Source organism: Podarcis pityusensis (genome assembly GCF_964106645.2).
Source record: "Podarcis pityusensis genome assembly, chromosome: 5".
Taxonomy (NCBI): domain Eukaryota; kingdom Metazoa; phylum Chordata; class Lepidosauria; order Squamata; family Lacertidae; genus Podarcis; species Podarcis pityusensis.
In genome coordinates, this window is record NC_138032.1 from 72,080,138 (window position 1) to 72,106,501 (window position 26,364).

Here is a 26,364-nt window from a genome sequence, read left to right on the forward strand (position 1 = left end):
ACCCAACAGCGAAGTGGATTTGCTTAAGACCACTTTTTGCAGCCAACATGTCTACTATTAAGGCATTACTGCTTTTTTTGTGGTTGCATCACATATTAAAAAAATTACAGCTGTGATATTTTTTTGTATTTGGAAGCTGTATAGTATACAGAATATCACCTTCGTGCCCTTTCATAGAGCACCCAAAAACCCAAAAACTGACCACTGCTGGTAACAGTAGTCTGGAAGAGGTATTGGAAAGGATGTGCACTTTCATGTCAAATGGGTGTCTGTCACCCTGGCAAAACTTATAAAGATATAAGATGCTGCCTTATAATCTATATCGAGCCATATTTTTTTTTAAGTACTGTACAGCAGCAAGGTTATCCATCCCATCTCAGCCCATGTTCACACCAGATTGTAAAACAGTAAATTTAGATTATGTTTATCTGTCTGTATACCCATCTATCTAAAAGATTGTAAATAGGCTAATTACTCTGTGCCATATCTATCCTAGCCAATAAGAAGTCGATCTCCCCTTCAGCACAGCTATTTTCTCCTCACTCATAAGGACATAAAAAGAGTCTGCTGGATCAAGACAATGGCCCATCTAGTCCAGCATCCTGTTTCACACTGGCCAACCAAATGCTTGTGGAAAACAAGCAAATGTTGTCTATCAAATAATTTTAATTGAAGAAATAAATTCAAGTACCTTACTCTATCAAAGAGAGAACTGTTTGCATTCCATGCTCTTGGATCACTGATTTCCATTTGGAACAACTATGCAGCAAAGCCACATAAAACCAAGTTCACAGTACAACTTCCTTTTGTTAATTATCAAGCGCTTTCTGTTCCAAAGAGGCCTTTACCTTCTACGTAGATCTCTGCAGAGGTTGAGTCTGTCCCATAGATGTTAGAAGCAAAGCAGGAGTAACGCCCTGTGTCTTCTTCAAATGCTTCAACAATTACTAGTGAATGCAGCTGTCCTGACTGGATGATGTGAATATCTGGTGAGTTTTCAAGCTCTTTCCCTTCACAGTACCACCTGAAATGCAAGAGCACTATTTGTCACTGTAATATCCATTTGACAAAGAGACAGGCTGCAAGCGCAACAGTCAGAACAATGCAACATACCTCACACAAAAGACATTGAAGCAAACAGAGGAATATCCTTGACTCTTCAGTTATTAACAGTAACAGGGCCACATTTTGAAGAGAGTATTTGGATCCTACTAGCTGATCAGTAAGTTACACAATAGAAGATAGAACCTTTGTAGAGTAGCGGTTAGAAAGCTGGACCAAGACTACAGAGACTGGGGTTCCTGCTCAGACTGGAAGCTTGTTGGACCTGTCACTATCTCTTAGCCTAACCTAACTTACAGGGTTGTTATGAAGAGAAAATGCAGAGGGATCCTACTTGGATGGTCATTTCCAGAGGGTGATCTTTGGCCTTTTAAACGGTGTGTGAGGGAATTGTTTTTGGTTGTTGTTACAGTATATATTTTTGTGTTTTTATATTGTAAAATGCACTGTGATCTTCGGAAGAAGGGCAGTATATAAATTTAATAAATAATAATAATAAAGCACTGTTCCCAGGATTCTGGGGTTGGGGGAGGTGTGCTTTAAATATACAGTGCATATGCTTGGGCTATGTAAGAAGCGCTAAGGAATGCTAAAACTCGGCAAGACTAAAACAGAGCAAGGCAGATATTATTAGGGGAAGAATTAGAAACAACAATATACAAAAAGCTACAGGCAAGGCCTAAATGGTAGATCTTTATAAAATTATGCTTGATGCAGATACAGAGATAATGCTTCTCTTTCCTCATAAGACTAAAACTCAGGGCTACTCAATGAAACTTGACTGACAGTAGATGCAGGAGAAAGAGAAATGGAAGTGGCTTTAACTTATTGCATTCATTGCCATGAGACGTGGTAATTGCCACTGGATTTAAAAAAGAATTGGACAATATCACACGCGCTGCATTCTGTCCTAATTTAGGGCCCCAGCACATGTGTATGATGTCATGCAGCAGGAGGCGGCCTCATGGGGCCTGTTGCAGCCAATGGAAGGTCTGACGGGGCCCACCACAGCTAAGTCCCACGGCTGCGGAATATTGAGGGGGCTTGGCTCCCTGCTTGAAATTTTTGGGGAGGCCTTGGCCCCCTGCCCCCCCAGATGGTGCCCCTGGACAAGATCATGGAGGATAGGTTTATGAGGGGCTATTGGCCGTAATGGCTTAATGGCCCACCAGATGTCAAAGAGAAAAATAACTACCAAACTTTTAGAAGACATCTGAAGGCAGCCCTGTTTAGGGAAGCTTTTAATGTTTAATAGGTTATTGTATTTTAGTGTTTTGTTGGAGGCCGCCCAGAGTGGCTGGGGAAACCCAACCAGATGGCGGGGTATAAATAAATAAATAAATAAATAAATAAATAATAATTATTATTATTCTCCTTGTCCAAAGGCAGTATAGCGGAGGCTGGCGGAAAACAGCTAGGAGGGGTTGTTGCATTCATTAACTGCTAGTGGACTTCCCAGAAGCATCTGTCCTGTCTCTGTTGGGCACAGGAAGCTGGAGCAGACACTTGGTGTGACCCAGCAATTCACTTGATCTTATGTAGTACAGGAGGCAGGAGTAAGTGTAGGGCAATGCAGCTTATGCCTAATAAAGCAAACATGGAGATGAGTGAGCGATCACAATTGCCTCAAGCGATTACTTCCTTCCTCATATTGATAATCTATGAGTTGATAATCTACGCAGTAAAAAAAAAGTGTACACTCACACCATCAAGTGTGAAAATAATACATGTTTATTAAAGGGATTTGGAATGCATGGCATGCAGCAGCTGAGGGCTGCAAACAGATTCCCATTTACTCTGTAACTAGTGTACTCCCACAGCTGGTTTGGGAAGCGTTAGCCACAATCCATATGTATCCTGTATCTAGACTGTAATTTCTTATGAAATACTGTGTTTTGGTATGTTTCCCTCCCAATCAGCTGTAATCCAAACTGTGCAAAAGAACAAAACCACTGCATTTTAAGCCAGTAATGTGTACACAGTCAACAGCTCATGTCATTTTTACACGTGATGTACATATTTTAAGATCAGATGGGAGACAACATTACCCATTTATAAGAGAAGACACTACTGGCAATTTGCTTTCCCCATCCCATGTGCAGAATAGCTTAGTTCTAGACAGACAAATTTTCAGGAACAAATCTGTAAACCTATGACAGAAACATAGGGCAGGAAGGAACTTATGATCTAGTATTTCTATATTCCTACCCAGCAGGATCCGTATCTCCAAATGTTTTAATATATTTAATACCAATTCCTGTAGGTTGGCATAGTAGCAATGCCACAATCAGGTTGAGTTGCAATGACCAGGGTTGCACTTATTCATAATTTCAGTAGATTGTTGTATTATGGAAATACCATTCAAAATAAATTAATAGTTCTTGTTATGGACAGAATTCTATACATTTGTTTTGGGTTTATCCTTGTGTGTTATTTCTCATAAGCCACGAGATCTTGATGGATGCACATGAATGATGAATCAGAGATGATGTATTCATCATTTTGATAGCTTGTATTACTCTATATACATCCACCTTTGAAATAATGCAGTCAGCATTGCCATCAGTCATATTGGTGCAATGCTGCTGGACAGGAAAATCTCCCTCTGTAATAATCATGGTTATAAAGTGACATTTAAAAAGTAAAGAAAGGGGGGGGGGGGAACGTAACTCTAAGTGCTGCAGACAGGCTGCTTCCATATCACCTGAAACAAGGAAACACAGTACAAAAGGACAGTGATTTTTATTAACTTTGCACACCTAATTTATAGGTAGAGGTGCATATTTAGGAATCATTGCTATAACTTAAGTATTAATGCAATGCAACTCACCATAGTGAGGAAGACTGTGACCAAGCGACTGGTGTGCTTGATCAGTCTCCTGTCCAGGGGCTCACCGCTGGTGAGTAAAGTCATGGTCCTCACTCTCTCTTCTTATGCTTATCATTAAACTGTTCTTGGCCTGGACAGCCCTTTGAACAGAGAATTGCCCTCTGCAAAGTAGGACACATGACCATCTTATGAAAATGGTGTTCGGCCACAATCTGCCAGGTTGAACTGCTGCCTAGCAAAAATTGCTGTGCCATTGTGACATGTGGTATTGTGTATTACCAGAGGATGTCATAAACATGTGAAGTTGCTTTCTACTTAGTCAGATCATTGGTCCATCTAGCCCTGGGAAAGACGTTTTCCAATAGGGAGTGGCTCCCTAGTATCTCTGGCAGAGGTCTTTCCCAGTCCTGCTGAGACCCTGTCCTGCTAGAGAGATTGTATCTGGGATGTTATATGTGCCAAGCATATATTCTGTTCTCTCCCATTCCTAACTGACGTCTTTCCCCAGAATTCCACATCAACAAAAGCACTGTAAGTGTGCTGAATACTGAGCAGTCCCTCCTTACCTTCCAATTCATTTATGGGACTTGGAGGTAATTGGAAGGTAAGGAGGGAAGGGAAGGTGGTTCTGACATATAAAATCCTACATGGCTTGGGACTGGAGTACCTGAAGGTACCTCTTCCTATATGTAGCCACCCATGCCTTAAGATCAACAGCTTCCTTCATTCTGAAATATAGAGATTGTCCTGAGGGAGAGGGCCTTTTTGGCAGTGCCCCCCCTGGTTGTGGAAAATGCCATAAGGAGGTTCACCTGGCACCCACATAAATGATCTTTTGGTACCAAGCAAATTTTTTCTTAATTGTCCCAGCTGGTCCGTTTAATATCTTATAAGCAACATTTCAATATAATTTCATCATCATTGTTTAGTATTTTCTCTAATGTTTGATCGTGGTGGTTTAGCTTTTAACTTTTCAAGGTTAATTTAGTACGTCTGAAGTGTAAAAGCAGCTATGTTTAGCAATGTTTTGTTTTTTTCATACTGATTTCAGTTTTTGTGTATATTTGTATCATTGTTCTGTTTTCAGGTTGTTGTTTTTTAATTTACTGTATGCTGCCTCTTCCATTAACCAGCAGCAGTTTCCCAATATTTCTGGCAGAGATCTTTTTCTGCTTGCATGCTAAGTTCTTTTAACTGGCAATAGCAAGGATTGCTATTGGTTTTGTGCATACAAAGAACTTTCTCTATCTCTGAGCTATGGTCCATCTGTTCCCCAATTTAGTGCTGACAAATTCTAGCAGAACTCAATAAAACAAAAATAAACTGAAGAAGGATGCTGTATCTTGGAAGAGATTGTGGCTGTGATCCTAAACATACTTATTAGGAAGTAAATCCCATTAGATGTCATTCAACTAAGTTTTACTCACAGTAGACCCATTTAAATTAATTAACATGACTAAGTTAGGGCCATTAATTTCAATGAGTTTGCTCTAAGTAAAAGAATACTACCCATTTAATTCTGTTTGGCTTATTTCTAAGTAAGCATTCTTAGGATCAGGCTGTGAATGTGGTTAGGAACCTTAAGTGCAGATGATCTGAATTCTCAAACAAAGCATGGTTAGAGTGTGCTTCTCTCAGGTATTCATGTTCATTTGCCAGAGAGTGCTCTCATAGAAAATGCATGACACATAGCCTGTTTATAGGGCTTCAAATCCTTTTGACACGGGTCAGGCTAGCTGTGTATGCCAAGCCAAAGTAAAATTAACCTAACAGAGGTGAGCTAAGTAGTTTGGAAAAAATGCAGGCACCTCTGAGTAGAGATGGCAAATATGGGTCACTTACAACCAATGGAGGAAATGTCTAAGATCGTAAGACTGGCCTTACTAGGTTACACTCATGGTCCATCTAGCACTGTATTCTGCCTCAGTGGGCCAGCTCTGACGTAGTATATGGCATTCATGGGAAGCTTCCTGGAATGTTTCCTGTGGAAAATGCTTCGGGGAATATCATTCATCTCACTTGCTGAGAGCCAGTTACTGTGATCTGAGACTAGACCCCAAGCTAAAGAGTTCCAGTCCATAGGACTGGCAGATTCTATGAATTATCGGTCTCAATGAAACATTTCCACATTTAATATTGTAGTGAATGTCCAAAAGTTAGCAAATGTTGGTAAATGATATGCATGTATGAATGCTGACAATGACAAATGAATTTTGTGAATGCCACCCTGAACATACACCAACATTTCAGACATACATAATAATAATAATAATAATAATAATAATAATAATAATAATAATAATATCTTTATTGTCATTGCCCAGAAGCGAATGCTGACATGTAGTTCATTGCCAACTTTGATTGGTGTCTCTCTCTTTAAAAGGTGAATTTTGGACAGTCCCTGCAACATATACAGCAATGGGGAATCAAAGAGCCAACCCTGTGGCTGCTATAGGGTAACAGAGGAAAATAGAGTAGTAATAGAATATTCACTTGCTGTTCACTCCTGATGCTGTTAAGAATTTAGGGACTGAACCTACAGGAATACCATCTGATTACATTGAATAATGACCACTGATAATTCCATCTGTCATTATTTTGTGTGCATTTTCTGAAACCTATATCACAATATCCATACCATATAGTGACATCAGGTTCCCAAATCCACTGATTCCAAAACACATTGTAGTAAGTCCAATTCAATTTGGCATGCATCCACTTACTACAAGGTACAAGAGATTGAATTGTCCCTCACCAACCCTTACATTTATGAAAGGATTTAGAACCATAGAATTGTAGAGTTGGAAGGGACATGGAGGGTCATCTAATCCAACCCCCTGTAATGCAGGAATATCAACTGAAGCATCCATGACAGATGGCCATCTCACCACTGCTTAAAAACCTCCTATGAAGCAACCCGATATCAAACGTTAGGCAAATTGAATTCTTGAAAGTGAGTTCACACATGCATGTCCATCACTTGATGACTGCTGCATCAGGGAGTGACTTTCATATGTGAAATGGCCATCACAGATCCAGCACCTTAGAGCAAGCATTAGTATCCTTAGACAATCATGAAGTTAAACACTATGGGTGCAATTCAACACCCAGCCACTGCGTAATAGGGCCACAGTCACATCTACAGCCCTCTTGAGCATGCTGACAAAGACGGAAGATGTTGGGCAGGCAGATCACTGTGCCAGCCTGGAGCAGAGCCCTCCCTGCCTCTAGAATGCCCCATTTCAAGGCTTTTTGTTGCTGCTGGTTGGGACTCTGCCAAGGAAATAGGGACACTAGAAGAGCTGAGTGGAAGGGCACCTCTGCTCAATCAACCCCCCCCCCCAATGCAAAGGGGAATTGGATTGGGCCCTAACCTTTTCAATGGGAAAAATTCCCCCATTCATCTATGCATCACTGAGCAATGTGCTAGAAAGGGATGCCCATGCATATGTGAATCAGCCCTGAGACAGTTTGAATGCCTGCTCCTGAAAATCTCTTAGTGCTCCTCATCATATTATTATATTTAAATAGCACTTCAGGAGGAGGAGCAGCAAGAATCACTCCTTGAAGAGCTGCTCTGGAGGATGGGGGGATCCTCTGGAACAGTGTGGGATATGGCAAAGGTGGGGGTTGCCGGGAGAAAAAAGGGATCAGCAAACAAAAAAGTCTTCTTCCTGTGGATGCTGCTATTGAATCAGAATCCCTCCTGCAAATGGAAGGAGCCCACAGTAGTGTGGCCATGTGTCCAACTTTACAGAGGACAGTCCTTTATTTGAAGGGCTATAGAAGGACAGTCCCCTGTCTGCAGGTGACTTCTCTCTAAAGGACTGACCAATCAAAGCCTGGTTTAAAGATAAAGAACCACCAGAAGGAATGGAGAAGCGTTGAACTTGAACTAGCACCTGGACCACACAGTTTCCCTGATCACAGTCTTCCCCACTATGGTGACATGCATTTTATTTCTATTTAAGTTATAGCAATGATTTCTAGTTTTGCAGCAATAAGCAACTCTGGCTATTATTTTTTTGTTGATGCATTTCTTCTTTTTAGATAGTTTGTAAACAGCCCACCTTAGTGCACAGTATGACATGTCTGGATCCAAATATACAGCTTTTTTTCCATGAACAGAAGCATTTTGCCATCTTTGCCTTGTGCAAACATATTTTATATGTTTGGAATGGGAAAGAGTCTTATGGCTCAGATGACACAGCCTTTCAAGTCTCTTTCCTTAAACTAATCTTTCCAAGCAATTATTGGTGTTTTATTTTTAAAGGGGCCTTTAACAGCTGAATGGGAAACTATTACACAAGGAACTTTTCACCCTTCGCCTGGTAGCAACACAATTACTTATACTGTAGCAAAAAACAACAAAGGACTTGATCACACATCGCATAATGGAAACAATGTATGGACAATTGCTGTATCTGAGAAACTAACTAAGAGAGTACACACCCTGAATGACATATCTGATACAGACAAATTTGTTGAAATATGGTACCCCTTTATAAAATATTCAAATGAACACCCTGATGTCTGGCAATCACCAACTATGCACATAGACTTATGGGCGGGAAATTGATGCAGTAGTTTTTTGTTTTGGGGTGTGGGAGTGGGAAGGAAGGAAGGAAATTAATCCTTTTGGTTATGTTTATGTTTATATATTTTTTCTTGAAAATCAATCGTTGGAACAGCAGTTGAATGTGCACCACCACATACACACACACACACACAGGCATAAACAGTCAAATATGACGGAAATTCCTTGTCTCTTGAGTGATCTTAAATGTCTGCCATGGAGACAGGTGCACTGCTACTCCCATGTGTGCCTACAGGAATATAGGAAGCTGCCTTGAGTCAGACTATTGGTTCATCTAGCTCAGTATTCTCTAAACTGTCAGGCAGTGCCTCTCCAGGATTTCAGACAGGGTCTCTCCCAGCCTTACCTAGATGTGCCAGGGATTGAACATGGGGCCATCTGCATTCAAAGCAGATGCTGTACCGATGAACCATAGCCCTTCTCCTTGCAATGGAAAGCACTGCATATGCAGTCCCTTCCCCAAGGAAATGCAAATGTAGTATATGCATGCCTGCAGCTCCATTGACTCAGTTCAATTTCAGCTATGCACTTCCCATGTGTGCAGCTGTGATTTTCTTTCTATCTTAGTGAGGGTGACATCCACCCCTACTATGTAGGGAGGCAAATACCAGATAGTAACATTTTGGTATTTATTAAATACAGTGGTACCTTGGGTTACATACACTTCAGGTTACAGACTCCGCTAACCCAGAAATATTACCTCGGGTTTAGAACTTTGCTTCAGGATAAGAACAGAAATCGTGCTCCGGCGGCACGGCAGCAGCAGGAGGCTCCATTAGCTAAAGTGGTGCTTCAAGTTAAGAAGAGTTTCAGGTTAAGAGCGGACCTCCGGAACGAATTAAGTACTTAACCCGAGGTACCACTGTATATGACCAACACTTCATTTACTATTGAATAAATGCCTTGACACTTACGCAGAACAGGCTTCAAGGGGTCTGCATCACTGGGCAGTTTCTAAGTGCCAGCCTCAGAACTTCCTGTCCTTGCTCCTCCCCTTCCTCCTTGCCATGAGGAGGAGGCGGCGCTGCTGCCACCCCAGCCCTGAAGCCCCAGCCCAGGCATGGCTTGCCTCCCTGCAGCTCCTGCCTCAATGAAGGAGCATGTCATGAGGGTGCCTTGTTGCGCCTCCTGAGAAATTTGCACCCAGGGCCTCCCTGCCCCCCCCACTACAACACTGCATGCATGGTCATGCAGACTGGGCCCAGAGGAGAGTACAAGTGCATGGGCAGCTAGGGAGGAAGGCCCACTGAAGGCATTTTCATCAAAAGCTGCCTAAAACCTGTGACTGGCATCAATCTTATGCCAGTCACAAGTGACCTTTCCAAGGTCAGAGACAGAATAATTACTGGAGCATTGTAAAAGAGAAATGTATGGTTTTTAGAATACAATCTGAGGAAACATTGAGAAAACATTTAACTACTATACAGTAATCCACCCTCTGTGTACGCAAGCTATTACAGAAATAAGACAGGGACATGTTTACCTGATTTCAGGTGTTGGAATTCCTACCACAATGCAGTCCAACTGCACTTTGGTTCCTTCAGGGACCTCCCTGCTCTTCAGCTTTTGAGTAAAATGTGGTGGTTGGCCTATTGTCTCCTCAGAATAAAACGATGCAGCTGGTGACTCTGTTGTTAACCCTGAACTTTCTAGCTGATTAACAGCTTCCAAGTCTGCCTGTGGAGGGTTATCTGGGTTTTCAAGTGAGTGCTCAGCTACAGCTAAATCTTGCGGTACTGGGTCACAAGGCCTTTCTCTGTTTTCAGAGAGATTTGAGAAAGCAGAACCACTGTCCTGAGCAGCCTTATTTTTAGATTCAAGTTTGCTCCTGTAGTTTTTGCATGTTCGGGGCCTGATTCTTTTTGAATTGTGTGCTTTGAAAAGAGAAGAAAGCTCCTCAATGAAATCTGCAGCCTTGTTGAGGAATTCCTTTTTCGACTCTGTCTCAGAACCAAATTGCTGTTTCCTTAGGCTGCTGTCTGAAGTTGGTGAAGCTGCCTTAGATGGGAACTGCTGTTTGTTTGAAACTGTATTTCCAGAGTTTTTCAACTCAGAGGGAAAGAACACATGTATCTGTTCGTCCTGCTTGTTCTCAAGTGGATCTTGATTGATGGCTTGCCTTGCCAAGTTCACACTTTCATCCAGCTCTTCTTGGCTCAAAAAGGCTGAAAGATCAGGAAGGTCCTCTTGGCTAGCCACCTCGTCTGAAGGCCCCAAACTACTGCCACGGTGGAAAGAATGTGGAGATGGTTCTGATCTGCTTCTTTCACTATTCCCTTGGCGGTTGTTTTCAGCTAAATAGCTCTCTCTCAGTAGTTGAGTTATCGAAGTAGAAGATTCTGAAGTATCGTCTTGCATGCTGTTAACAAAGAGTACAAATAGGACCATAACCTCATAAATAGCAAACCTATTCCTGGTATTGAATTAAAAAGGAAAATGGGGATGTGTCTACTCTATTACCCAGGGACATAGCAAGTCTTGAACCCCATCTGATGTCCAATTTCTGTATCCTTGTGAGCCTCTCTATTCTCCAAATGGTACGGCAGAGGCTGAAGGTGCATTTTGCAGCAAAAACTGCCCCCCCCCCAATTCCATTTAAAAAAATTGGTGCCATGAACTTATTAAACTGCCTTATATTCATGAATCCTTCGAGCCTACTGTAATAGGTGTCTCTGCTTTTAGACAGAGGTCTTTCTAAGCCCTGCAACCTGAGATCCTTTAAACTGGAGATACCAGGGATTGAGTGCTATTAACCCACCCTAATCAAGAAATTCCTTCCACTGAGCTGAAGTCCACCTTAGCAGGAAGTGAATGAAGAGTGCATGCACTCAGACAATACATACAAATGTATGCATTTTACATGTTGCATGCATATAGATACCCAATCAAAATGCAATGCAAATTACAGTGTGAATTATTTCTCTTTCTTACAACATTAAAACTTTTTATCTGCCTTACAAGTCAAACTGTGGACAAACTTCTTAATGTACCTTGATTAAAAAATTGGTGAGGCTGCCTGGAACCAGTTAAAAGTAACCCAAGGTCTGCTACTTGGTCATCCCCAATCTATATGAAAACCTTTCCACTTGGAATGCTGTTTACATGAGATTGTTCTCTCAATGGCACTGTAGACCATGGTCTCCTGAAATTCTTAGGTTTCCCTGAAAAGCATGCTGTTTCTTACCATTGCTTTTGGATTTTGTACTGTGGCTTGAGGTGGACAGTAGTACATATATTATGCATATATTTGAAAGAATGTATTCATGTGGTACCTATAAAACCAAAACTGATGTTTAAAGGTGTCAGAAATTAGTTACATACATTTATTATTGGGGGGAGGGGTTTATCTATCTATATAAGATCAAAGGGGCCAAATGTGACTTTGCAGTCAACATTCAGGGTTTTAAAAAGGCAAATAGCTTCAGTTGATGGGCATGGAGAGGAATTAACAGAATCAGAGCAGGTATTGTGAGATAATTTAACCACTTCCTCCCTTGCTGCAGTCCTGAGGAAAATCCATCTTCTCGAGCTAGTGTTTGTATTGGGAGGAAATTCCTCCACTGGTGCCAAACAGAGATTTTCTGCAAAACAAATAATGTCACTGGAAGAACTAATTTTCTCAGGGCCACAGCTGGGGAGGAAATTGTTGAGTTCCTTTTCCATACCTTCCCTGAACCTATTAATTGGCAGCCACACTTCCTTAGTTTATTCTGATTGCATTTTTTAAAAAACCTGCATGTTAAATGCAAAGATACATTTAACATCATGTATACAGTAGTTTGGCCCTTTGAATTTTTGAATAAAGGTCAGAGATGGGTTTGTGAAAGCAATCCATCTAATTCAGACGCAATGCCTCTCAACTGGCTGAAGGGTGTCAAAATGGCCAGTCTTGTTCCTGTGAAGCAGCAGCTGGTCTGCAGAAGACCCAGAGCTGCGTGAGAAATTTTGACCAGCTTTACTGTGCAGCTGATTTAAAGAGGAACTCTTGAGCCAACTGAGCAGTTCAGTCAAAAGCAGCCAGCTGGGGTCTTAGGAATAAAAGAATCACTGCTATGTTAAGTATACCATTAAAAGGAGGGAGGGGCTTAATGCAGCAAAAACACATGTGCTGCATGCTGCATGTGAAACTTACCAAAGTCCTACATTTGACACATGGATCATCAGAAATAAATTCCATAGGTCAGCCTGTTTGGGGTGGGTGGTGCTAAAGACAACAGCTGGAGAAAGATGATAGTTTTTCATAATTGAAAGTGATGTGCTAAGAGTAATCTTTAGTGCTCGTGTCCTCTCTTTTTTGCCTCTCCCCCCCCCCCCCATAAACTGAACTAGAAGGGTTTTTATTATTCTTGTCTATACCCAGAGACAATGATGTGGTCAGCATACCTGCCAGAGGCAATGATGCCTCTCCGCGGTGTCTCCCTTCAACATACTGAAAAGGAGTACTGCCTATCTCCAGGCAGCATTTGCAAGTCTGCCAGAACAACTCTACCATTTCCTAATCCAGGGTCACACACCTAACAACCACACTCAGAAGCATCAGAATCTGACTCCTGTCCAGAAAGCAACCCACTAGCTATGCTCACGTTTTAGCAAAGTTCTGTAATCTAAGTGTGTAATATCTCCGCCTTGGGGTGTTGCGGCGGCTGACAATTTGGATGAAAAGAAGAAACATTTTGGAACTGGGATACTAGAAAGCTGTGACCGCTAGTGACTAAACTGACCTACACAACAACTAAGTATTAAGTATTACCTAAGAAGCAAAGAACAAAAATCATGATGCAGCTAAAGCATGTTTACTTCCAATCAATTTCAGTGGGCAAAAGGTAACCATGTGGTTAAGTCCCCCAGTAAAATCAATAGGACTTAAAGTGTGGTTACCCTTTAGATGAATTGCACATGAAATAAATTTATCTGGTCTTCTTCTGGGGTACATAAGAACATAAGAGCCTGCTAAATCAGGCCAATGGCCCACCTAGTCCAACATCCTGGCCTCACAGGGGCCAGCCAGATTCCTAAGGGACACCTGCAAACAGGACATGAGCAAAACTGCATTTTTTGCCACCTGTGATTCCCAGCAAAACAACAACACCTCCACCCCCACAGGCTCTTTCATGAATAACTATTAAGACTCTTGACCAATTAAATAATGTTGAGTTGATTAAGCATCCTCATTTCAACCTGTGAATTGGCTAATTCAATGTACATGAATCTGCATATTATAAAACCCTCAATATAGGAGCCTTTTTGAGAAAATGTAAGAAGCAAAATCTACATTGCGACAAACAAAAGCTGCTATAGATATTTAGAAGCAAGGGCCATCCTGAACATATTTTTTTAAAATTCCTGTTACAGTAACATACTAGAACCAAAATAATCCTTAAAAATAAACAAATGTACATTGTGGCTCCACCAAGTAAAATTTGCTCTCACTTATTAAAATTGGCCCCTACTGATCAATCAACTAAAACTTCAGTTGATTAACTTACAAATGTCACTGCTCAAAGCTTGCAGTTCTTGTGAATATATTACATGGATTAGTAAAATGTAAGTATGACTAGACAGATAAATGTAATCAGTACCTCTAATCCCTTCAAGAACATCCATCGCTACAGTAACCCTGCCTGGCCTTGCTCAATAATTAGTGTAAAAGAGGGCTATGCAGACAAACAAGAGTAGATCCAGATGGGAAAAGGAAGGATGATGCTTTAACAACAGCAAAAGAAGCTACTATTTTCACTGCTAAGCAGATTCAGAGAGAGACTGCTTTCATGCAACATATTTGCTCCATACATACAGCAATCTAAGGGGGGAAACATCTCATGCGCATGTAATTTCTGAGTTAGCCCTAAGCCTAAATCTTAACATTTTATTGTGAATCATCTAGGTCATAATATTCTATCAAAACTTTGCTTGTTATTCTGGCAAAGATAAATTCTTTTGCCCTGTATTTAGTAAGGGAGAATCTAGCTAGCAGTCAAACTACAGCACTCTGAAACATATTTTGCCCACCTCACTTTTTGTTAATTTTGCCTGCAACATATGCAATAATCAAACGAGAAAAGGAATCAGTTTTGCCAATAGTCTGCCTTGAAAAGATCAGTGGTACAATCTTAAGCATATATCTTCAGAAGTAAGTCCCACTGTGTACATATATGCTATACACTCACCTGGGAGTAAGTCCCATTAAACTGAGCAAAACTTACTTTTGAGTAGATGTGCATCGGCTTGTGTGGCAAGTGTTATAGGCAGTTCATGTTTTTAAATGAACAGTCCTATGCTTCGCAAACCCTGGACAAAATCAAGTCATGCCCACTGTACAGCCTGTAGAAAACAACCTGCCTTCAGAGGACAGCAAACTCAAAACTAGTGATACCCACATGCTGCATGGGGATTGGGATGTACCAAGTCCTCTTGACTGAAATCACTTAAATGCAAAAAGACAAATTACCAGAATGTCTGGATGGATCCTATGATAAGTTAACTTAAGGAAACTAGGAATAGTTTCCTGTCTCCTCTGCCCCACTTCGCCCCATCCCAGAAATGCAGGTGGCTGAAGCAGGAAGAAGAGGATAGGAAACTCTTCCTCCTAGCTAGCAGTGGGCAAAACAGAACCAGCACAGGGTGTGATCTAGGGAGAATCTCAAGGACCACATAAACAGGCTGGGGGCCACATTTGGCCCTCCAAGGTCCCCCAACCCTGTTCTAAAGTTCTGAGTTGCAGGCAGCAGCCAAGTTATAACTTTCATATTTAGAGTTATCATATATCTATATCTTTAATCTGGTAGGGCTTCTGTGCTTTTGAAAGAGAAGCATAGCCAGCAAATGAAGCAGTTCCCTTTTCTGAATTTTCATATTTGAGAAAAGCTCCACCAGTTGATTTCTGCTTTTTACAAAGGCGCAGCTGCTCTGCCAAACATGAAATTTGCAGAATTACTTTAATAATAATAATAATAATAATAATAATAATCAGATGCAGAATTTGAAGATGCTACCTCTCCATCACCTGTATAACCAGAAGGCAAGGAAGAAATTAACTAGCTTGCCACCCAGGCATCATCACACAGTAATTGATCTTTACCCTCAAACCCAAATGACAAAACCACAACAATGCTGTGGTTTAAACGAACAGAAAGCAAATCCTCTTTCAACAAGCCTCCTAACTAGAGATTTTTATCCTAGTCAGTATATGTATTAATTTTAGCTTGTTTATATGTATACAATTTTAACTGTTTTTATACATGCTGTTGTTTTCTGTAAGTTTATTGTATTATTATTATTTTATTTTATTTCGCTCATGTGTGCCTAACATGTGCACAACACAAAGCCAAAAACACTCCCAGCTATGTATCCTAGCCTGCTAGGTACATGACCTCCTACCCACCTGCTTTTGCAGTTTCAGATAGACAGTGACAGCTGGAAGTTTATGAAGTCACTGGTGGGCTCTGATCATCTTGGAGTATGTGTGTGTTACAGTTCTGCAGACCTGATTTTGGCTAAACACGAGGAAAAACTTGCCAGTATGATGAAGCCGTGGAACAACCCAACCAATGCCACTGTAGAAGAATTTGTTTCGATAAGCTTCAGTACAAATACTGTGGCTCAGCTGAGCTGTGGAATGGGTGATACAATATTCAAGCATAAGAGTGATCTGTGCTGAATAGAGGGTGTCACATCCTACTTGTGATGTTTGTGCATTCCAAAAATAGTCTCTCCCTGCAGAGACCAAAACACTGCTGGCATATATTTATAATTTGTGATCAGTTACAATCCCTGGGTTCTTTTAACGAAAAGTACTATATTCATCCTTTTAAAATATATGCATACATTTGCTTTTTCAATCTTCACCTGATATAATGCTTATACTTGCAAGTTGTTTTTGTTTTAATCCTTCCTTCCACAGCATTTACTGTCCCCCCCCCGTTTTTCTGAAAATATCACCCAGTTCAGAGTCTATGCTAATCTCATCCCATACTAGTAAACAAATAATTGAAAGCTACCTCTTCCAAAGCAGCTCTTCAACCAGCTGTGTTCCTACAGGCAGTCAGGACAATGCTTAGCTCTCCCATTTCAATCCATGGGATTTATATACTCTTAAATTTCACTGAATTGCATGCTGTATGTTCAAAATAGTTACCAAAAATAAGGCACAGTGCAGCACAGGGGAACTGTATGTGAGCATTGTTTCTGTGATAGAGCAAACTGTGCTATTCATGATGGCTGTGTTGTTTACCCAAATCTGCAGTGCAGAGATGGAGAAAGAATTGTCATGAGTTGACCACAAGGTGCCCAGTGAGCGCATCTGATAACTCCTGAAGAAACTTCTACTTAAATCCTCCCTTAGCATATCTAGGACAATATCATATGGCAAGAAATGTCAACTGCATTCCAAGAGGTATCAACTAAAAAAATTGCATGTTAAAGAACACAGCATTGATCTTGTTATGGTATGTTTTTAATTCTCATTGACTTCCAGCTTCACTCCAACAGGGCAATCCCTATACATGACTAAGAAGAATGTCCCATTGTATGCAGCAGGACTTACTTCCAGGGATGTGGGTAAAGAACAGCAGTCTAAGTTAATTTCTCTGTAGTTTCCTAGGTTCTTTCCCCCTTCTTAATGGGGAAAGTACTATATTTATTTGTCATCAATTCTTTGTGATCTCTTTTGCCCTCCATAACTTCTCAAAGGTAACTGCTGGTAGTTCCAACTCTAATCTTAGTTTCTTTAGTATAGTAGGACTGGGTTTACAAGAGGCCCTGCCAAATAAATTTGTTTTATATACCTTTTAATCCTGTTTTTTTCACTGTTCTGATCTATATACCTTCACAAGTATTATTTCTATTAAGTCAACTGGATTGCCATTTACTTTTTTAAGTGAGAGAAATTAAATAATTATATTAAACTTGCTGACAGAGCTATCCCTCTCTTAGGCTAACAGTTGGGTTTCCTCTCCCCTCCGGGCCTCCAGAATATTGAACGCAGCAATCATACATTAGAACCATCATTGTACACCTCACTCATCCTGCTTTAGTTAATAGGTTTTATAGGTTTTTGTAGGGCTACAAAAACCTGCAAAACCTGATCAATAGTAGAACAAAACACTATGTCAGCAAAAAAGAAAAGAAAAAAGAATAGGGCATAATTGCCTTGCTAGTCAAACTGCATTTTTTAAAGTACAGTGAGGAAAGACTACTGCATCAGGTGCACTCAAGAGATTAGTCAAATATGCCTGATCGTCACTCACTGGTTCATCACATTACAATTCCCAAATGAATGAACAACCCGGTCTGTGCCCCTGCTGAAAAGTATTGTGATTTAGATGAACTTCCATGAAATATCTGTCTGTATTTTTTGACCTGTGATGGCTATTTCACATATATAGCCCATAAGACAACATTTATATAGATATTGAATTATTAAAAAGGATGTATGATCTCTCCTTAACAGCACAGAGCAGTTATACAATGAAGGCAGAGGAATAGCCAGGGATTGGGCCCTGGGAGCTCAGCCGTAAAACGTGCACTAGTCGGTCATTTCAACTCAGCAGCATGGAAGGGCACTCTGCACATGTGCAGTGGCATTCTCCAGCAGGCATGAGCATACAAACTGTTGCTGCTCATGCTTAACATAGAAAGCTCACAGTGACCGGTTTTTTCAAATAGATTATGGGACCAGATACAGTTCTCATTTAAAATTTTATGAAATGTAGATGGCAGGTATAAAATTGGGTTGTTTGGTTAATCACTAGAATAGGTACCATAATTATGCCCAGTAAACCTATACATCTTTTTTAGGTTAATAGCAGTGTCCCCCCCCCCCCAAAAAAGAAACCTGCTTAGAGTGGGTAGAAGATTGATCTAATAAAGGTCACATCCACACACCACATTTAAAGCACTCTTATATGCAGTTTCCCCACAAAGAATCCTTGGGACCGTAGTTTGCTAAGGGTGCTGCTGGAATTGTAGCTCCATGAGGGGTCTTCTAACAACTCTCAGCACCCCTAACAACCATGACTGTTCAAGTGGAATAAGAATGCATTAAATGTATGGTGTAAATGTGACCTTGCAAGCATAAGCAAATGCATTATTACGCCACTTAATATAGTCTCATGAATTTCATTATTCCAAAGCTAAGCCTTGTCCTAAAAAAAAGGTTGTGGGGTTAAACTCTAATGAACCAACTCATATTATATATTGCCTTCTGTAAAAAGAAATGGAAAGTCAGGATTCTACTGCCCCCAAATATAGGCCACCCTGAATTCCACTGCAGTTGAAGTGTGTGGTTCGGTCTTGTGCATACAGTGAAGAACAGTTTTCAGTTGCTAAAAACCAAACAACCTCTATTTTTATACCTCCCCCTCCATTCTCTTCTATTACAGCCATGCACCACACAGATCTGTGGGCAACTTGGTGGACAAGAACTGATGGCAAAATTCAGCCCACCAGCTCTTTAGCAGAGAGGAGGCTCAGCTTGTATACCTGTGTAAATAAACCATATATCATAAAGACACCTCAGTCTCCACTGTGCCTCATTCCAAAAGGAAACACAAACCCTGGGTAAGAACCTGGAAGCCCTGCAATATCAGAGACTGGGGTGGCGTGCAACAGTATAATTTCTACAGTAATTAGGTGGTGGTGGTGTTTTTACATAGATCACTTCATGGATCACTGCCTTGTCATGGTGAAGGGGCTTGAATAACTCCAAGAATCTATGAGCTATGCTGTGCAGGGCCACCCAAGATGGACAGTTCATAGCCAAGAGTTTAGACTAAATGTGATCCACCTGGAGAAGGAACTGGCAAACCACACCAGTAAGAAATCTCCATGGACATAAAAAAGGAGATGCTTTGAGAAGAAAGTGAGAGTTTCCAAGGCATGCTCTGGTTCATGGGGTCATGGAGAGTCGAATACGACTTAAGACGACTAAACAACTGCTACATTGAAGCTACTTTATTTGCAAAAAATTCCATTGGTTTCACTGGAGCCTACTTCCAAATAACTGGATTCTGGTTTGTAGCCCAATGATCAGAAATAAAATGAATTCATTGATACAATTGTGAACTACTAGTGAACAAGTGATTTCAGGATTGTAATGTTCTAAGCTGGATTGATCTGATACAAAATGGACTTCTGTATACTGATCTTTTTATGAACTCACATATTAATGCAATCCTGAATTGCTAATACTGTTTGATAGCTATTTTTAATGTCATTAACTGCATCTTAATGTATTAATTAAATTTTGGAGCCTCAAAGAGCATAGATATAAAATAGATATAAAATATTTTACTTAATACCTCAAAATGTTGATCATATATATATATATATATATATATATATATATATATATAATTACAAGCCTGAACATTCTGAATAAGTGTTTACATTAATAATCCTCAAACATGGTTAAGCTGAAGTGCTACTGTTTAATCTGATCAAATTTCATTGACTTTTATGGGACAACTACTTTAAAGTATAATATTTAAAATTAATTAAGTTGTGTACCATATTTCAAGGCATATTAATTCTACAAGTTTTATTCCTAAAAAGACTGAGCTACAATCCTGTAGCAATTTACTCTGGAGTAATCATACTTTGTTAGTAGAATCTCGGGTGGTATCTTGAGAAATGCATTTTCACGGCCTTAAGGATCACATTTTAAACATCTTCATTCTGAAAGGGTGGCAAACATACCCTCTGCCACCATAGATAACTTTAGCGTGGTGTTTACAGTTGAAGAGTTTAAAATTTATAGGCTGCATTGCTGCATGGGGCTTTGCTTTGCAAATCCAGGAACTTCTTTTTCAAACTTATTTAAAATAATAACATTTCTGCTTGTGTAAATTGATATGTAAGAATTGTTCCGAACAGATAACCGAAGAGTTTACTAAATTCTCTTTTATGTTGTTCATTCTTTTATTATATTTCACGATGCTCTTTCAATTACTGCTTAATGTTGCAACATATCAGGCCAAACATTTGCCACTGACCATCAAAAACATTTTTTTTCAGAGAGAGAGAGAGATGGGAGTTGGGGGTTGGGAGAGCAATGCCCTTCGAGCAAGACTGTTTCTGCAGCTGTTGTGTACATTAATCCACAGAGCAGATCTCCAAACCCTAAATATAGCTTGCAGTATCATTTTACATGACACATACTCTCTCTCCCCCCCCCCCCATTTTTTAAAAAAGACTTTAAATATAGGGCAATATTAAACTAGACACTATGTATGTGTTTTCTTTAAGGAGGTAATGCTGATTATTGGTGTGGATTTAGTGCTAGTGATTACAAAGCAATTGCTTAAAATACGGTTAAGAGGGGGATTCAAAAGGGACATTTCTCATCCATGCAATTTATACATTTTTTGCCTTCTGTCGACTCTACTTAGAATACCTAAACAGGCACAGAAGGAAATTGGACTCCCTCCCACCCTTCACACTCTGTAGATTCTGTAGATTATTTCATTTCCATTCAGTCTTGTGTGCCTCTACGACATTTAAGACAGAGAATTTTTAAAGTTTCTTGCTCACCTAATATGATTTATCAGCAAGAATTATCATTCAGCTATAACATGGATTCTCTCCCTCCTGGACCCTCCGTGCACCTGCGCAATCTCATCGAAACACACACTCACTCTTGAAAGTTAAAGACATTACCTTTTCTGATTTATCCAGATGTTGAAATCCAACTCTGGCAACACAATCACGGTGATAAAGATTCCGAAGTAAGAGATTAAAATGACTGAAGCAATTCCTTCAAGTCCTTTGGAACCAAAACGTCTTGGAGTCCATCGGGTGAAGCGGGGGGGGAAAGGCGTTAACCTTGGTTTTGGGGGGAGATGGCTGTAAGAAGCTGAACAACCTGTCACCACTGAAGCAATAGCATTTGTCCGTTTGCAGGTCCCAAGTTATTTTGAGACTCATAAACCATGTGCCTGTGAAACATTCCACCTCATTGGACAGGATAATATTGAGCAAAGGGATTCCATTGCTGTAACAGCACCTACGGGGTATGTGTGTGTATGCAAGGGGGGGGGTCATCAATTTATCTCCTCCCAGAATGTCTTTGATGGATGCTCACGCTCTTGGCATGACTCATTCAAAATGGATTTTGTATTGTTTTACGTAAACTGTTGTCAAAGAAGGCACATTCATTTTAAAATTAGAAAATAGTGGGATCTAAGCTCTTCCTTATTCTTATTGCTCAGAATATCTGAGATGCCTAAGATTACATACCACTAATAAAGACTTAAGATTTTAACTAGTTAGATTCAAGGCTAAGAGTATATACATTAAAAAATCAAACAGATTAAACATTGGAGGCATGATCCTGCTAAAGTTAAACCCTTTTAAGTCCCATTGGTTTCAGTTAGACATAATTAAGCAAGTGCTTAATTCTCCCATTGAAATCAAGGACATTTAATTGTGCCTGGCTGATCCATTCAAATCAGCTTGCAGTGGGTTATCATCTTGCATCCTGAAAATGCAATCCTAAATACCGGCAGTGGCATATAAGACCATCTTGCCTGCAACGGTTGCATGAGGTCATGGTTTGTGAGGTGCCACTTATGTTTTAATTAATAACTCCATCCTAAACATCTGTTGCTAGTACATGAAGCCTGAAGACATGTTGTCTCACTGAAATAAACAGAAACTGTTTATGGGATTATGTCCCAGGGACTTAAGCTAAGATTTACGAAGCGAACACAGCACATTTTATCACTATTAAGGCTGTGATCTTTTAAATATTTTGTTGCTGTTGTTGTTATATATAATAAATCAGGTTGCATTCATGCTAATTAAGTCACAGTTAAGCTGAAATAAATATGAAAAATATCAGGACTAACCAATAAACACATTTTTGTATGCAGTTTTTACTAATGTACACATTTTTGCAAGCAATCATCCCACAGACATTTTTGTATGTTGTTTTCACTAATATACTCATTTTTATGCTCGCTTCCCCCAATAGATGCATTAAAAAAACCAACAACCTTGGCTGGCGAACTGCATTGCAAATTTCAGATGGGTGCAAATTTCAATGAATAGAAAAAGTATAGCTTGGTTTTGCTTCAACTGGGAAGAACTAGAGTTCAAGTTAGACATTGCAGGGGGCCACATGGCGGCTGTGAACTCTCATCTCTGAGAGCACATGCAATGACATAATCATACTTAGAGTTTCCCTACCCTTTACATGGGGAGGTCAATGAAGTAAAACTGGGACGGGGAACTTAGAGTGTTATGGCACAGTGTCAATATGTGACTTTCAGTGTGTATTACTGGGGGAGATAGGTCAGACACACAAATGCCATACGTTCCTTGTAGCATCTAGTTTGTTTCAATTGGATTAAACCAATGGCTTCAGAGGAAGGATGGTCTTTAAGGAGCAATCTGAATGGAGAGCGGATTATGGCATTCAGAACATTGATTGGAGAAGTTCCTGGCTGGTTAAATATATTTTAATTTCCTGGTATTAGATACAACTGTAAAAATAAAAGTATAGCATTCCGCAACTATTCTAGTCTCCAAGAATATCTTAGATACTGGAATAGTGAAGAAATTGGATGTTTAGTTACATCATTGCAGACCCCTCCCTTCCACAAAGACATACAAACTCTTACATAGCTTTGCAGTACTGGAGAGACTCTTGAGGAGTTTCACAACTCTACACAAACACTTCCGGAGGTTTTAAATCCTGCATGGAATCTCAATATGGATTATGCCACATTAGCACTCCACAAAGATAGCAATAAATACATTCCAACTTTTGAAACCAATAATGTATATCAGGGTGTCACCAAGCCATTTGTAAACATAATTTAAATACTTCCAACAGAAAACTCTTGAAGACAGAGTTATGGTTATGCAGTTGTAAAGTTACCGTCATGTAGAGATTGATCCCAGTCACATTTAAGTCAATGGCAATCCTTCACTATAATGATTACTGTGGCCCTAAAAAAATGGAATCAGTAAAAAGGCTGACTATTCAACATTTGAAAAGCACAGTAAGAGAAAATAGGGCTGAGATCCTAAGCACACTACTGACATGAATAGAACCTGCTTTAAAATAAAGGCTTTAGGACTCCATTGAAAAAAATCCAGGCTGAAATGTAACCAAATGAAATTAGGTTGGATACTCTAATATTTATATTATGCACGCTCTCTCTCTCTCTCTCTCTCTCACACACACACACACACAAACAAACAAACAAACACACATTAATTAACAAAAACTATTGTTAACAGAAATAAACCAGATGCATGCTGTAAAATCTGCTAGCTGTTCTGCTAGCTGTATTGTGCCGTACGGTAACATCCTGCCCACACCTTCCAGGGGTTCTGCTAGCTGTATTGTACCGCTAGCTGTATTGTACCATACGGTAACATCCTGCCTACACCTTCCAGGGGTTCAGCTCTTACCTGTGTCTGGTTTCCTAAGAATCTGTAACAGTCTTAGAAAATTCACATTTTTATATGCTTGCACAGTAAGGGTGTGTGTGGAGCAATCAAATAAACAGATAAAGTATCACTATGTTTGTATTTGACACTATTTAAATGTATATGAACAGACCCTCGCAAAATATAGTTAAGGGTCATTACGACAAAGGCAGCCACTCCTCTGCCCCTTCCTCTCTTTGCATGTTTGAATATTCCAAACTCTAAATGGCAAAGGGCTGCAAATTGCAAACATGCCCATTATTTGGTGGCCATCTCATTAGTAATAATTTTTTATATTATCTGTCATCAACGTTTAATATAAATAATTTGTATCTGCATCTGCAATAGAAATAACTGTTTTGATCCTAACTGAGAATATACTGCAGACCAAATATGATGTGGCAACACCATTTGATGCATGTAGTATTGCATTCCTCCTCCCCACCAAACCAGCAATCTTGGCAGGATCAGGCGAATGTCAAGAGAGGAAGACAAGCGACAGCATATGTGAAGGTTATGTCCCCACCATTTTTTAGGATTAAGAATCCATATATCATTTCCTTGCCAGACATGTCCTAGTGAGGAGAGGTGTACATCTCCCTCAAAATGTCAAACATTAGAGGAAGACACAGTCTCCACACGTAAGTTCCTAGTGACTCAATTCAGAATCCCTTTTTCTGAAGTCCACACCACTAACTTCTTTGGCTATTGTTTTTAAGTGAGAGACAACATCTGTGTCTAAATGTCTGGAGGGAAGAATGTATAGCAGTGAACTCAAACTTGTTACGATATTTGAAGTTGATCTTTAAATTCATTTTTCTTTAAATTCTTTAAATTCATTTTTCAAGGCACTGTACAAAATTTCAGAAAGCATATTATTAACAACAACAATCCAATTAAAACCACATTCACCTCTTTAAAACTGAACAGCAGCAATTAGAATATCAACAGTAATTAATAAACCATATTGGCTATAAGTCCTGTAAGACCTGCTCCCTGCCCTGGGAAAGTGAGGCCCTAAATGACTCCAGTTACAGAAGCAAGTCCAAGTGTGCAGCCTGCAAAAGGTGTCCCAAAATATGATGGCAAGTGCACCTACTTAAACATAAGAAAGTGATACTCTATTAAAATAGACTGATGGTACACACCTAGCAGCATGAAAACAGCCAAACTGTTGTTATTGTTGGCATTTGTCTGTCTCAAGAGACAATGAGTTGCTTTTTCGGTAACATACTAAACCCACTGCAACTTGGTACTCCCTTAAGAGTCATCATCATAAAAGAAATAAGACAACATCACACTTGGGCTGTTCTCAAGTCGTCATACTTTCTGGGTTTTCAAGTTATTAATTATATGCTGTCTGCCTCATGCACTGGCACCATTCCTAGAATTGGATGCAGTATTTCCATTAATGATACATGAAATCACTTCTATTTTCTTCATCATCTAAACAAGAGTTGTAAGGATGAATTGGTTAATATACATATCCACAAATGTTTTATCCCTTCCACTGGGGTGTGGGTAGGTAAGAAAAACAAACAGGTCACGTTCCTGACAGCTCCAGCAACTGCAACTTGATCTATAACACCACACAAATAAAACAAAATACCAAAATGCTATTGCCCTAATCCAGCAAGGTAAATGTGCATGCCAAAATTACTCACATCTCTTGGTTCTGCCCACATGTCACACTTTCCTCAAATCCTTCCACTGGCTTCTCACCCCATTTTGTATCCAGCACAAATGCCCTGTCCTTTAGGAAGGCAGAAATTGCTGTCTTACTCAGTCCAGATTCATAGTAGGACTTTAAACAAGGCATATTTAAAAAAAAACCACCATTGCCATAGGAGTTGGCGTAGTGCCCTGCCAGGGATTTTTTTTAAAGTAAAAAATATTAATTCTAAAATACATTGCTCAGGAAACACATTATCAGAAACAATCACACTAATGGGGATTTTTTTAAGATTCAACCAGCTCCATGTACGCACACCTTCAGAAGTTCCAAAGTTCAGCATAAATTATCTCGCAAGAAAAGCAGGCAGCCTATCAATAGGTATTAAACAGGCACAGTTGGATAGTATGTTTTATGACAGGAATTGATATGTACCGTATTTTTCGCTCTATAGGACGCACTTTTTTCCCTTCAAAAATGAAGGGAAAATGTGTGTGCGTCCTATGGAGCGAAGACGCCATAGCCCTGCGACCCTCTCCCGGCTGGAGAGGTGACGGGCGGCTATGGCAAGAGCCTCAATAGCCGCCCGTCACCTCTCCAGCCGGGAGATGGTCGTGGGGGGCTGCTTTAGCCCCGCGCACGCTCTCCCGGCTGGAGAGGTGACGGGCGGCTATGGCAGGAGCTTCTATAGCCGCCCGTCACCTCTCCAGCCGGGAGAGCGCGCGCGGGCACCCCGCGACCCTCTCCCGGCTGGAGAGGTGACGGGCG

At 40.2% G+C, this 26,364-nt stretch overlaps 1 protein-coding gene across 6 annotated transcripts in view; it reads right to left on the reverse strand.

The window, feature by feature from the left end:
- Positions 1 to 26,364, reverse strand: part of MYPN (myopalladin) — a 68,535-nt gene that overhangs the window by 30,957 nt on the left and 11,214 nt on the right. For 4 of the 6 annotated variants that reach the window (XM_081004854.1, XM_081004855.1, XM_081004858.1 and 1 more), the window contains 2 exons: positions 9,973 to 10,848; positions 849 to 1,024 (listed from right to left, as the gene is read on the reverse strand). In XM_081004854.1, coding sequence (XP_080860980.1) covers positions 849 to 1,024; positions 9,973 to 10,847 — 1,051 coding nt within the window. In that variant the 5' untranslated portion in view covers position 10,848. Of the gene's footprint in view, positions 1 to 848; positions 1,025 to 9,972; positions 10,849 to 14,692; positions 14,811 to 21,143; positions 21,279 to 26,364 lie in introns of those variants that run through there. The other 2 variants (XM_081004856.1, XM_081004853.1) reach the window with 2 other exon arrangements.